Here is a 14,035-nt window from a genome sequence, read left to right on the forward strand (position 1 = left end):
AGCCTGCTCTCTGGGGCTAAAGGAGGCAGCCCGCAGCCAAGCACACCTTGGCAGGGTCCCCACAACGGCAGGCCCCACCTGTGTCTAGGAGTGGCCTGTTCTGCTTCTAAATTGGAACCAATGGAAACCTCTGGACGAAGCTAAAGAAAAGTCAATGTGGAAAGGGAACATCCACACCAATTCTTGCTAAGACTTAATTATTTACAGTTTTTATTGTTGTTGTTGTTGTTGTTTTACTGTTCAAGAAATTATTATACAAACTGGCCCACTGGCCAAATCTAATAACTTGGGGGGCCAAGACAGGAGGATCACAGGTTCGAGGCCAGCCTCAGCAACTGAGTGAGACTGTCAGCAACTTAATGAGACCTTGTTTCAAAAAATAAAAAGGAGAGCTGGGCGTGGTGGCGCACCCTTGTAATCCCAGCATTCGGGAGGCGGAGACTGGAGGATCCCGGTTCACAGACAGCCCCAGCTACTTAGTGAAGCCCTTTGCAACTCAGTGAGATCTGGTTTCAAAATAAAGAATTTAAAAATAGGCCTGGGGTACAGCTCGGAGGTAGAATGCCCCTGGTTTCCATCCCCAGTACCGCAAAATAAATAGAGAGAGAGAGGAAAGAGGGAGGGAGGGAGAGAGAGAGAGAGAGAGAGAGAGAGAGAGAGAGAGAGAGAGAGAGAAGGAGTACAAGCCTGGGGAAATAGTTCCTTCTTGCTTCCCAGAGACCTGAACGGTAACCCCCACCACTATGGCAGTCCCAGCGTTGGCACCTGAACTGTCTCTGCTAGGTGAACCCCAAAGGGTAAGTACGTGGTCAGTGAGGGGAGCAGCCGTTCACAGTGGCGACCCAAAGCACGAGAAGGAGGTACCGCTGCAGCGAGAAAGGGGCAGAGGGCTGGGCTGGAGCTCAGGGGCAGAGCACTTGCGAGTGAGCTTGAGGCCCAGGGGTCCATCCCCAGCACCACACACACACATACACACACACACACACATGCACATGCACATGCAAATTAACTGTGTGTGCATACATGCATTCTCAATAAAGAGATACCACCGTGAGTGAATACTGGCTGAAGTGGTGTCCCCTGGCTGGGGCTGCTGGGGCCAGCGGTGCATACCGCTCCTCAGCTCCAAAGCCTTAACCCCTCAGGCACTCCTCCGCCCACAGGGACAGCCACCCTCAGAACACACCTGCCAGGTGCCCATGAGGTAAGGCTGCAGCCCTGGCCTCCAGGGGACCACCGAGCTTGGAGTCGGGAGTCGGTGAAGAGCTGAGGAGTTCAAGTCCAGCTGGATTTGAGCTGGGGGTGTAGCTCAGCGGTAGTATGCACACTTAGCATGGAGGAAGCCCCGGGGTTTTCCCCAGGACTGCAAAATAAGTCAGTAATAGCCCACCTATGGTCCCAGCCACCGGGGAGGCAGAGGCAGGAGGATCAGCTGCACCCAGGAGTTCAGGGCCACCCCGGGCAGCATGGGGAGACCCCATCTCTAATTAGCACAACTGAGGGTTGGCATTGCTGCTGGCACTTGATGGAACAATTGCTCGGCTTCTCTGGGCCTCATTTTCATCTGTCTGATCGTACCCTCTCCATAAAAAGGTCTAACTAGTAGCAGCATTTATTTTCTTTTTTTTTTTTAATAAATTTTTATTGGTGCATTGTAGTCATATATCTCAGTGGGATAAAAAAAAAAAAAAGCTGTGGAGATAAATACATGACAGCATTTATTTTCTAATGAAATGGAAGAGTGCCGGGGATAAGAAGTCAGGCCAGCCTAACCTGCCTCACTCGGGGGTTTTGAATATGAATGGGTAGGATGTTGGTGAGCTGTAAGTGCACAGAAATGTCACACCGCTTTGGCTATGTGGGACGTGGACACCGGGTGAGACGGGGCATCTGTCTGCTGCAGAGCAAGTGGTGAGGACAAGATTTGAGCTGGGGAGGGTAACCTCGTTCCCTGTCCTCCCTCCATCCCCAGCACTCCTGGGAAGTCAGGTCCCAAGCTCGGAGTCCCTCACCTTTTCCGTTCTTCTGGCAGGTGAGCCTCGAACCAGGATGGCCGAGCCCCGCCAGGAGTATGATGCAATGGAGGACCATGCTGGGAACTACACCCTGCTCCAAGACCAAGAGGGGGACCTGAGAGGTGAGTGGGTGTGACAGCAGGCGTCCCGAGGAGACCCACAGAGACTCCAGAGTGCCAAAGGGGTGGCTTTATTTACCGGCCAGACGAGAAAGCAGTGCTCAGCACACTGCCGCCTTTTCCACTGGCTGGCCCGGCAGGCAGTATCCTCTACACCATCACCCCAACCATTAGTTTCAGCCGCCTTTTATACCCCTTGGCTACAGAGTTGGGGGTATGGAATAGTTAGGTATTCATGATTATAAAGTCATCACATTGTTTGACGAACACCAGATGTTCATTTAGGACAGACAGCATACTTTACTCACATGCTCACGCGGCTAGAACAGCTCCTCATACCATGAAGGAATCATAGAAGCAGATAATAGTGGTTAAAATCCCTTTACATATCCAGGTTCAGTTACAGGATGCTCTTGCCTAAGGCTTTTGCCTAAAAGTGACACACCACCTCACAGGCATCCCGGCCAATCGCCTGCTTTGGCAAGGGCTGGCAGAAAAGGTTTACAGCCTGGTTTCTCAAGGATGTCTCAGTGCTTTGTATAGGATTTTCAGTGGAGCTGGCATGGTGGCACACACCTGTAATTCCAGTACTTGGGAGGCTGAGACAGGAGGATCACAGGTTCAAGGCCAGCCTCAGCAATGTATCAAGACCAGGTCTTAGCCGGGCATGGTGGCGCACTGCTCGTAATCGCCATGCTTCGGAGGATTACGTAGGTTCGAAGCCAGCCTCGCCGGCTTAAGAGACCCTATTTCAAAAAAAAAAAACCAGAACATAAAATAGGTCTGGGATTGTAGCCCAGAGGGTGAAAGGTTTCCAGGAACCCCAGTTTCACACACACAAAAAAAATCCTTCTTGCTACTTGGGGTTTAAAATGAGCTATTTTGCCAGGCGTGGTGGCGCAGGCTTGTAATCCCAGCGCTTGGGAGGCTGAGACAGGAGGATCGCACAGGTTCAAAGCCAGCCTCAGCTACTTAGTGAGGCTCTCAGCAACTTAGTGAGACCCTGTTTCCAAATAAAGTATAAAAGTAGGCCTGGGAGTATAGCCCGGAGATAGAAAAGCCCCTGGGTTCTACCCTCAGTACCACAAAGATAGATAAATAAATAAATAAATAAATAAATAAATAAAATGAGCTATTTTAGAGTGGAGCATGGTGGCACGTGCCTGTAATCCCAGTACTTGGGAGGCTGAGACAGGAGGACCGCAGGTTTGAGAACAGCCTGAGCAAGTAATGAGAGAGACTCTCATCAACCTAGTGAGACCCTGTTTACAAATAAGAAATAAAATCAGGCTAAGAGGCGTAGCTCAAAGGTAGAATGCCCCTGGACTCAATCTTCAGTACCAAAAAATAAAAATAAAAAAATAAGCCAGGCATGGTGGCACATGCCTGTAAATCCCAGACCTCTGGGAGGCTGAGACAGGAAGATTGCAGGTTCAAAGCCACCCTCAGCAACTTAGATAGACCCTGTTTCCAAATAAAAAATAAACTAGGTCTGGGATGTAGCTTGGAGGTAGAATGCCCCTGGGTTCAATCCCTAGCACCACTAAAAATACGTAATAATAATAGTAGCAATAATAACAGTTATGTATATGTATATATGTATATGTACAGATATATGGCTGAGCCTACAGCTCAGAGCAGGATGCCCCTGGGTCCAATCCCCAGCACCACAAAGATTTTATAAATAGCAGGACCCAAAGGCCGTCCCCAGCTGCCTCAGCATCTGTCCAAAACCTTCAGGAGAATCTGCCAGGGAATCGCCCTTCTTTGGCTGAGTGGGCATGGTCAGCTTTGAGGTGTGGGGAGTGGGGAGCACCAAGCACCAGACACTGGATATCTGGACACAGGGCCCTTGGCTTCATTCGCCTTTTTTCTCAGAACCCATCCCTCACCCCCTCCTCGCCCTGTAATTGAGGTTTCCCTGCCCCAGCTGGAACAGCTTCCTCAGAGGCCCCCAGAACCGCCCTGCACACCCCTGCTGGCACACACCCTGTTCACACCACCACCATCAACTGGTCCATCACAACCCCGGCCAGGCCTTACAACATCCTTCTGCAGCACGCACCTTAGAGATCTCACCCTCCAGCACTCCCCGTCCAGACCTCCTCACCACCAACCCTGTGGCCTTAGCACACTTGTCTTGTCAGGTGGCAAGAGCTGCTCCTCCTCCTCCACATGGTGCTCCGCAGGCCATGGCCTCGGGCCACATCTGGCCCCTGCCCTGTTTGTGTGCAGCCAGTGAGCTGAGAATGGTTTGTACTTTTCATATGATTGAAAAAGCCTCCTGTCCTGAGCATGTGGTTTCCACCTTCAAGGTGGATCAGGAAGGCTGCTGGAAAAGGGAGAGGGAGGTGGGCACACAGGGAGCCTCCCAGCGGCTCCTTCCAGACAGATCCTTATTTGCGTGTTCTCCCAAACACTTCCCCGACATCCCATCGGCTGCCCCTGCCTGGCCAGAGAGCTGGAAGATGCTTTTAACTGGTTACAGCTCTGTCCTGAGTCATGTCAGGACTCTGTTTCCAAGGAAGTGGATTGAATGGACCAGCAGATGGCCCCCAGCAGTCTGTGCCCCTGAGGGGATGTTTGCAATTTCCAGATTGAACCCCACCCCCAAGCATGATGGGGTATTAATCTCATGTGAGCTGGGACTGAAAAGTTGCTGCTGGACTTTTCTCCATCTGGCCAGAATCCACTTGTCCATCTGGTGCAATGCCAGCTACCTGCTAGGACGCATCCTCCTCCGGATCCCCGGCCTACATCTGCCTTACCATCATCAGCACCATAAAAAAAACACTCAGGTTCCTGTTAGTGCACAGGGCTCCGCTGGGCCCTTCAGCCACGGTGACTGCCAGTAATGACCGACAGTCATCGCTACCACTTAGGATGGCTTCTCATGTGCAGGCCCCATAGAAAGTGATTTAACCGTGCTTCACGCACTGTCATGCTCACAGGAGCCTGGGGAATGGACGGAACTATTCTCATGCCCATTTTATAGGGGAGAAAACTGAGGCAGAGGGAGGTGAAGTACCTTGGCCAGAGCCACCCAGCTGGTAGGTGGCAGAGTGTGACCTGGGCCCCATCTGCCTGACTCCGGAGGCCCACCTCCTGGCCCTCCAGATCTCAGTCCAAGCCACGAGAAGGGCTGGCAGACAGCATGGGAGGCCCATCCAGCCAACATGTGCTTTGGGCAGACTGGGGAGGCCCTGGGCATGCAGGACCAGGCTCAGGAGAAGGTAAGGGAAAGCAGGTGAGAGGTCCTGGCACAGGGCTCAGAAACTCTCATAGGAGCTTTTCATGTTTCCGTTGCATTCATCCCTCCATCCAGTCATCCCCAGTCATCCAAGAGTTCATTCATCCCTCCATCCCATGTCCAGTATCCATCCACCCATCCATCCATCCATCCATCCACCCATCCATCTCTCTATTCATCAGTCCATACACTTGTATATATATTCATAAATTCATTCATTCAATTTTATAATCATCCATCTAGCCCTCAATCATTCAATTATTAGTCCACTAATTCAACCATTTTAACACCCATCTGATTATTCAGTAATCTAACTACCCATCCCTCCACCCCCATGCAGCCAGCCATCCAGTCATGCATTCATCCAGCTAGCCAACCAGCCAATTATATATCCATCCATGATCAATTATATATCCATTCACTCATCCATCCAATTATACTTCCATCAGGCCGGGCGTGGTGGCGCACGCTTGTAATCCCCACGCTTGGGAGGCTGAGACGGAGGATCGCACAGGTTCAAAGCCAGCCTCAGCCACTTAGGCTCTCAGCAACTTAGTGAGACCCTGTTTCCAAATAAAATATAAAATCGGCCTGGGAGTATAGCCTGGAGGTAGAAAGCCTCTGGGTTCCACCCCCAGTACCACACACAAAAAAAAAAAAGAAAAAAGAAAAAAGAAAAAACAATTATACATCCATCTGTCCATCCACCCACCTCTCACAGTTTGAGCCTGACTTGCTGCGATGGCCACCTGAGACGGTCCAGTGGGACTGAGCAGCAGGAGGAAGCTCATATTTGCTCATAAACACTTGCTTCCTTCACATCAATGAGAACTAGATGCACAGATATAAGTCCTTGTGGTTTAAAAAGTGCTTCCCTCATAGGATCCTCCCAGCAGCTGCAGGAGGAGATGGCGGGTGGAGTCAGTGTCATCTTACCCATTTTATTTATTTATTTATTTATTTATTTATTTATTTATTTATTTATTTTGGTGGTACTGGGGTTCCTGGAAGCCCTTCTATCTCCGGGCTACACTCCCAGACCTATTTCTACATTTTTTATTTGGAAACAGGGTCTCCTAAGCCAGAGCGCACGGCTGGCTTTGAACCTGCGCGATCCTCCTGTCTGCCTCCCACAGGCGGGGATTACAAGCGTGCACTACCATGCCCGGCATCTTACCCATTTTATAAAGAAGGAAACGGGTCATAGAGATGAGGGCAAGGCCACCCGACTAGAAAGAGGTGTCACTGGGACTTGAACCAGACATCTTCGTCCTTTCCCCCAGTGCTCCCTAGACCATAGCTCCTACTTCCTATAGGAGACCTTCTGGGTGGCTCTCTGGCCCTGCACCTGCTCTGAGACACGTGGACTCACCAGTCTTGTCTGTGTGCTCACCCTGTCTCCTTCACTAGACTGTGTGCCCTGCAGGTGGGCCGCGTCTACTGAGCATCCTTCCAAGTGCCCAGCAAGTGGCTCTCAAGAAGTCTTGCCCTCCTGTATTTAAGACCATGGCTCAGCTGGGTGTGGTGACGAATGCCTATAATCCCAGTATTTGGGAAGCTGAGACACGAGGTCCACAGGTTCAAAGCCAGACTCAGCAATTTAGCAAGCTGTTCAGCAACATAGCCAGACTTTGTTTCAAAATAGAAAATAGAGAGCCGAGCGTGGTGGCGCACTCTTGTAATCCCAACATTTGGGAGGCTGAGACTGGAGAATCACGGTTCGCGGACAGCTTCGGCTATTTAATGAGGCCCTCTGCAACTTAATGAGACTCTGTTTCAAAATAAAGAATAAAAAAATAGGGCAGGGGGTGTAGCTTGGAGGTCAAATGCCCCTGGGTTCCATCCCCAGACCTGCAAAAAAATATAAAATAGAATTGGGGTGTAGCTCAGAGGTAGAATGCCCTCAATATCACGCACACAAAAAGACCTTGGCTCAAACTGGGTGCATGGACACATGCCTGTAATCCCAGTACTTGAGAAGCTGAGACAGGAGGGTCGCCGTTTTGAGGGCAGCCTCAGCAACTTAGTGAGACCCTCGGCAACTTAGCAAAACCCAGTTTCAAAATAAAAAAATAATACCAGGTGTGGTGGCACACACTTGTAATCCCAGTACTTGGGAGGCTGAGACAAGAGGATTGCTGGTTCATGGACAGCCTCAGCAACTTAGGCCCTCCATAACTTAGTTGAGACCCTGTTTCCAAATAAAAAAATAAATAGGGCTAGAGTATAGCTCAGAGGTAGAATGCCCCTGGGTTCAGTCCCCAGTACCACAATAAATAAGTACTTGAGTAAATAAATAAGTAAATAGAAAGGGTTTAGGTATAGCTTGGAGGTAAAACACCTCTGGGGTAAATCTGCCATACCAAAAATAAACAAACAAACAAACAACCTTGGCTCACCTAGTTCTAGCTGAGTGAAGCATTAGGAAGCCCATTGAAGGACCAGGGCAGATTGACTCCTGGGCAGGAGATGGAGATAGACTTCCTATTTCCTATTAAGTCAGCAAACCCGCCTTACCTAAGGCATTCATGGTGGAGGGTGTGGCTCTGCACCCTGGTCAGTTGGGCTTCTGTAAAGACAGTTTCCTTGCAGGCACCCCGGCTGACATTTCCAATGTAACTCACAGCTTGTTTGCCGGTCCTTGGAGAGCTTTCCATGAAGGAGCTGGGCGGAGTCCAAACCCCGACCAAATGTCCATGCAGAAGCAGGCCGTGTCTGCCCCGGGCTGCCTGCCTGCCTGCCCGCCCGAGCAGGAGCTGGATTGCTGAATGTTTCTGCAGGTGTCTACTCACCAGTAATTAACAGCAACAGCAAAGCTACGAGTTCACGTGTGGCTCAGCTTTCTGGTACTTGCTACCCTTTAGTCTATAGCAGAGTCTCAGCCTCCACTGAAAAGTGATTGATTAAAGGTCAGGCTCAGCCAGGCACGGTGGTGCATGCTTGTAATGCCAGTACTTGGAGGTTGAGACAGGAGGATCGCAGGTTCGCGGCCAACCTCAGTCACTTAGTGATACCCTGTTTCGAAATAAAAAATAAAATAGGAATGGGTGTGGAGATCAGGGGTAGAATGCCCCGGGTTCGATCCCTGCAAAAAATATAAATAAATAAATAAATAAATAAGAAATAAGGCAGTCTCTCCTTCTACCCAGGAACAAACACGCATTGCCTCCCCCTAGCACCTGGCCCTGGCCGGGGCACAGTTGTACTGGAAGATTGCAGTCCCTGATGTGGCCATGGGGTCTACACTGAGGAGTTGGTAGCTCAAAACACACCACTCCCGAATTCCTCCTGAGGTCAGCCGGATTGGGGAGAGGCTGTTCTGAGGGGCTCGCTGTGTATGTTCCAGGGTCTCCTCTGCAGACCCCTGCCGATGACGGATCTGAGGAACCTGGCTCTGAGACCTCTGAGGCTAAAAGCACTCTGACGGCCAAAGGTGGGGCTCCCTCCCGCGGCTTCCTGCAGACGCCCCCTTCCCGCCTCCAGCCTGCGCTTGGCTGAGCTTCCAACTGCCCTGCTTCCTCTCCCGCTGGCCGAGAGGTGCTGTCCCCCGCGCTTTGCAGGGCAGTGTTGAGGGGGCCTGCTTCATGCCGTTTGCCATGCCGGGTGTGGGTGCCTCCAACTGTGAGTTCTGGGGGCAGCCACGCTTGCAAAGCAGTGCTTGTGCACAGTCCCACAGAGCCTGGTCCCAAAACCAGCATCCGCCCACCAGCGCCCACCTGGCTCTTCTCGCAGGGGCCACCGGGGCCTTCTGGCTGAGGAAGGTACAGGTCAGTGCTCATCCTCATGCCTGCTCTTAAGAACCGATCTTGTTTCCTTCATTTTTGGGGCTCTGCGCACAGCCCAAGCCTCTGGACCGCTCCAGCTCTTCTCCCTGTCCTCCCCAGACCCTTGGCATCTGAACTCTTAGACACGGCTACTTTTCTGTTTCCTGAAATGCTCCGCCATCCTGACGTAGTCCAGCTTCTCTCGCTTCCCATCGATGCCAATCAAGACTGTGTTTGGCTGCAGGAAACAGAAAACCCGGCTCACTGCAGCGTAGACATAGAGAGGTTGATTTGTCTCAGAAAACAAGCTGTCTGGACTTGGGCAGCCTCTCCCTGGCGTCACGAGTGCCCTCCATCTTTATGTCCTGTCTTCCTCGCCGGCTGGATCGTTGCTGCGTGGTTGCAAGATGGCTGCAAAAATTCAAAGCCTCCCAAGCAGAAACAAATGACAAAGCAGAGTGACCCTAAAACCAAGTGTGTTCTTTTTTTTTTTTTTTTTTTTTTAATTAAGAATGGAAGTGTTTTCCTACAAACTCTACCTGGCAGTCTGCCACTTGGTCTCGGTGGCCAGAGCTGGGCCTCAGGACCACCGCTGGCTGAAAGGAAGGCTGGGACATTGAGCACGTTCCTTTCTAATCTCCTCTAGTGGAGAAATCGAGGGAGCAGAGCACTGGGAACGGCCTCTGAGTCGCCTGCCCACGGTACTGCCCTCCATCCCTGCCTCCTCCCAGGGAGGCTCGCTCTTACGTGCTCAGCACTCTCCAGCCCTGGGCATCACTTTGGGTGTTGGTCACAGCAGCCTCCACCCCGGCACCTCCCCACACACCCACGTGTGGATTAACCCAGAAAGTGGCTGTCCTGTGCCTGCCAAACGCTTGGCATCATGGTGCGTCCTGGAGGGCGCAGCTGGTGTGGCCCTTACCCTGAGGTCCTCAGCCTGGAAAAATTCCCTCCACTCTCCTCCTGAGAGCCTGCGATGCCAGACGTTTCCTGCTCAGCCTGTTAGGACAGTTTTGCAAGTCCCCCACCCCCACCCCCAGGCTCCTGAAACACTATGCCATGGCGTTCAGTCCTCCGTCAACATTTTCTGCTGGAAGAACCCCTCCACCCGAGCCTGGCCGCGGGCTGGCCCTGTACATGTGTGGGTCTCAGGAGCTTCCGTCGCACCCACAGGGAGGGAGCCGGCAGGGGCCGGCTGACCACAGTGGAAGCGGCCATCGCTGAACGAAGCTGATGTTGTCTCCTGGGAAGCCTTTGAAGCTGAGGGTTCCCATGTGCGCCGAAGGCCTGGGTGTTCACCTCTGTGGGAAATCCCAGAGGCCGATCTCACCCCCACCCACTTCCGCCTCTGCTGTGACCCGGGCCCCGTCCACGGCCAAGTGCCTGCCTCTGGGTGGCAGGACCGGACCCTGACACCACCATGCTTCTTCATCAGAGATCATGGGCTTGGAAGACAGCGGTTTAGAGCTGAGCGGGATCTCAGGGCTCACCTAGAAATGGCACTCCCATTTTGCATATGAGGAAACTGAGTTCCAAGGAGAAGAAGGACTGGCCTCGCAGCAAAACCTCTCCCCACCCCCACAGCCAGTCTCCAAAGTTCCTGCATCGCTTTCATCCCATGCCCTTCCAGCACTGCCTTGAGGCCTCCACAACCTGTCTCCTAGCTCTCAATAGTTCTTTAAAACTGCCTGCGTGGCGGCCCGCCCTATAATTCTGGCACTTGGAAGGCAGGTTTAAGGCCAGCCTCAGCAACTTAGCAATACCCTGTTTCAAAAAAAAAAAAAAAATAGGATTGCGGATGTAGTTTGGAGAAAGAATGCCCCTGGTTTTGATCTCCAGTACAAAAACAACCCTGCCTGCAGCGCTAAGGGGGGCGGGGTGCCGGTTTCTCCAGGAGGGGGCTGGCACCTGGCGGCGTGACTTGCTTGCTGGGTGAAGGGGCCGAGCACTCTGGGCCCGCTTTGTGCTGGTGCTTCCTTGCCTGCGGGTTCCCCCCTGACTCCTTCCCCGCTCTGCTCCTGCATAAGCAGCTAGGAGAGGGGCTGGGCGTGGCCCGGCCTGGCCCCTCTGAGGCGACTCTTGGTGGTTTCCAGACGTGACGGCACCCTTAGTGGATGAGCGCGCCCCCGGCCAGCAGGCTGCCGCCCAGCCCCACACAGACATCCCAGAAGGGACCACAGGTGAGGGTGACCCCATCGGCCCCACCACGCCGGCCGACCCACTGCCCACTGCAGGGACCGGCACACCCGGGCATCCTGGTGTCGGCGTGAGGCAGGGACGTGGGCGGCGCCGGCTTCTGAGAATCTAGGGCTGTTAGAAGCCACCTCCCAGCTCCCACGAGGTGCAGGGCCTGGGGTTCCTTCTGGCTCCTCCCAGCCAGTCAGCACATGGGCTCCTGGAGTTCTAGCAGGGTTTTCGGAGACAGGTGAGAACAGGCCTGTGCCTTTTCTACACCGGAGGTCAGCTCACCCTCCTGCTCAGACTCTGCCCAGCAGCTGGTCACCCTCAGGGGCCATTTACCCCCAGGAGCACACAGCAGGGTCCAGATGGCTGGACGGCACCTTTTGAGAGTCTTGACTGGCCAGTCCTGGGAAAAAGTCCCAGGGTGTGACCTCACATTTGTTTCTAAGACTATCCTATCGACATGGGTGATGGAGAATTGGACAGACAGAGCAGACAGAAATAGTCCTGGGCTCGGGGCTGCCCAGTCACTCCAGAGCTACCCCTGTGGGGTCCCCGGGAAATGGGTAGCACAGCCCGAGTCCCCGGTGCCTTTGTGTCCTCTTCCTTGGGCTCAGGCCACCAGCCTGGCCCATCGGTGGGCGCCCCACTGCTCAGCAAGAAACACTGACCAGCTCTGCATGTGCGGGAAGAAGCCCCAGCAGGAATTGTTTCCCTTCCCTGCGGCCTCTCAAGAAGCCTGCGGATTTCTCTCAAACCTCTTGCACAGAGAACATCATCGTGGGGGGCAAACAGTACCACCCCGCTCCTTCAAAGTGGGTTTCTGCTTTGCACGGTAATCGGCAGTGAGGTCTGGGTGGAGGGCACATTCTCGAAGCCCAGAGATTCCTGAGTCTTGAGCTCCCAGGTCGCTTGAGGCCGTGGCCTGACTCCCGGGGGAGGTCACGGTGACATGACCTTGTGTCCCACTGACCCTTCAGTGTTGTTGGTGGAAAAGTTCATCTCCTGCCCGATGAGAATCCCAGCCAACCCTTGACTTTTCCATGCTCCCCAGGATTCGGAAGGGCTTTAGTCTCTGGAGTCTTAACACAGTCTGTCCCAAGCTGATCGGCACAGCGGGTCCCTGTGACCTCCTTTGGAGTCTGGCCCTCCCCTGGCTGGCGCGGGGTGGGTGGGTGAGGAGGGCAGGGGTCAGTGCTGGCGTGAGGTGCATCCCACTCCCTGCGGGGGTTTAGAGGTAACTCCTGTAGTTCTTATATGAATTCTTCCAGATTCTTCTCTCTGCCTGCTGTCTCCTGCGTTCTCTTCCAAAGATCCCTTCCTCTGCACCGGCTTCAGTCAGCCGTGTCCTCTCTCCTCTCTGTCCTGGACCTAGCTCCAGCCTCACCTCCCTCGAGGGTGGCCGGCTCCCGCTGGGGCCTATTATGCACGATCTAAGATGCCCGCACACTGTCCTGAGCCCACAGTCCCGGGAAGACACTAGCAAGCAAATGTAGAGGGCACAGCCTGCTTCCAGCGCCGCATCGATGCTCCTTCACTTGGCCACCAAAGCAGGACTAGCCCCTCTCCCGTTCTCTAGTATCCCAGGCGGGCACCTGACAGGTCCCCAGCCAGGGAATCAGGCCAAGTGTCTGTCTTCACGTCGAGCCACCTCCATCCCAGCCCTGTCCGCCTCCGTGCGGAGGGGAGGTTTTAGCGTCGGCTGAGCTTCTCTTCATCTGTAGACGTTGGCAATGTGTGCCCTGGTTTAGTGCCTTGCCTTGGCCCATCCTGTTGGCTGTATCTTGAGGTTCTGGTGAAACTGGCTGTGACATCCAACCGGGGGTGGGCGTGGCTGCTTCTGCAGGGGTCCTGTCTTGCTGGAAGGCAGGGAGCCCTCCTGCTTCCTCAAAACACTCTCAAGGGCTGTGGGTGGCCATCGCATCACCGCGGCACGTGCGCCCCCTTGCTGGGATCTGAGAGGTCCACAGCCTCCAGTGTCGGCCTCACACTAGGGCCAAGATGTCATGCGTTGGCTTCCCCAGTCCTGCAGCGGTGGCAGCATCCCAGCATGCCTCATCCTGTCCATTGCCTCGAGGACTCTGTGGCTTTATCTGGACTTGCTGTCGCTCTGAGCCTCACTCTCATTTTCATAACCTTGTCCAAAACTCAGAGCAGACCCACGCTTGGGGCTTTGCCTCCCCCACAGAGAGCCCAGCATTTGCCCAGGGCTGGCCACACAACAAGGAGCTGTCACCACTAGACCCCATGGCAGCAGTGCCACCGGGGCGGGGGGCCCAGAGGGTGTCCGTGCTGATGACCTGGTGGCTGGCGAGCTCTGGAGCCCCCGCCACCTCCCACTCCATGGCTGCCCGCACAGGCCAGCACATCAGGCATTCCCAGGGCCACTATGCACGTGTCCAGTGACTCAGAGAATCCCTTCCCCTCCCTGGACAGAGGCAGTAACTTGGCAGCTCAGGCTTAGGTGCAGACCCGCCAGCAGCTCAGAGCCATCAGGCTAGCAAACGCGGTAGTCATGAGGCCCGCCTATGGCCAACTTGCCTGTAACCTCTGCTTCTGGACTGTTGTATCCTGGTTAGAGCAGCAGCGTCCTAGTTTCTCCTGTGTTCCAGTGACAACCGCTTATTGCTTTGAGTACAATTGGTGTGGTTAGGAACTTCTTTCAGCCTTCTTTGTTTGAGGTGGCCAGTGGCTCCCCAAACAAGA

General features: G+C 53.7%; 1 protein-coding gene across 2 annotated transcripts in view; it reads left to right on the forward strand.

The window, feature by feature from the left end:
* Positions 1–2,049: 2,049 nt before the first annotated feature.
* The window catches only part of MAPT (microtubule associated protein tau), a gene marked incomplete at both ends in the record, with an annotated part of 43,198 nt that continues 31,212 nt past the window's right edge, over positions 2,050–14,035 (forward strand). The window contains 3 exons of one of the 2 annotated variants that reach the window (XM_080713739.1): positions 2,050–2,137; positions 8,731–8,817; positions 11,242–11,328. In XM_080713739.1, the coding sequence (XP_080569865.1) occupies positions 2,050–2,137; positions 8,731–8,817; positions 11,242–11,328 (262 nt within the window). The remainder of the gene's footprint in view (positions 2,138–8,730; positions 8,818–11,241; positions 11,329–14,035) is intronic. The other variant, XM_080713740.1, reaches the window with a different exon arrangement.

This window comes from Muscardinus avellanarius (genome assembly GCF_963383645.1).
Source record: "Muscardinus avellanarius genome assembly, chromosome: 16".
Taxonomy (NCBI): Eukaryota; Metazoa; Chordata; class Mammalia; order Rodentia; family Gliridae; genus Muscardinus; species Muscardinus avellanarius.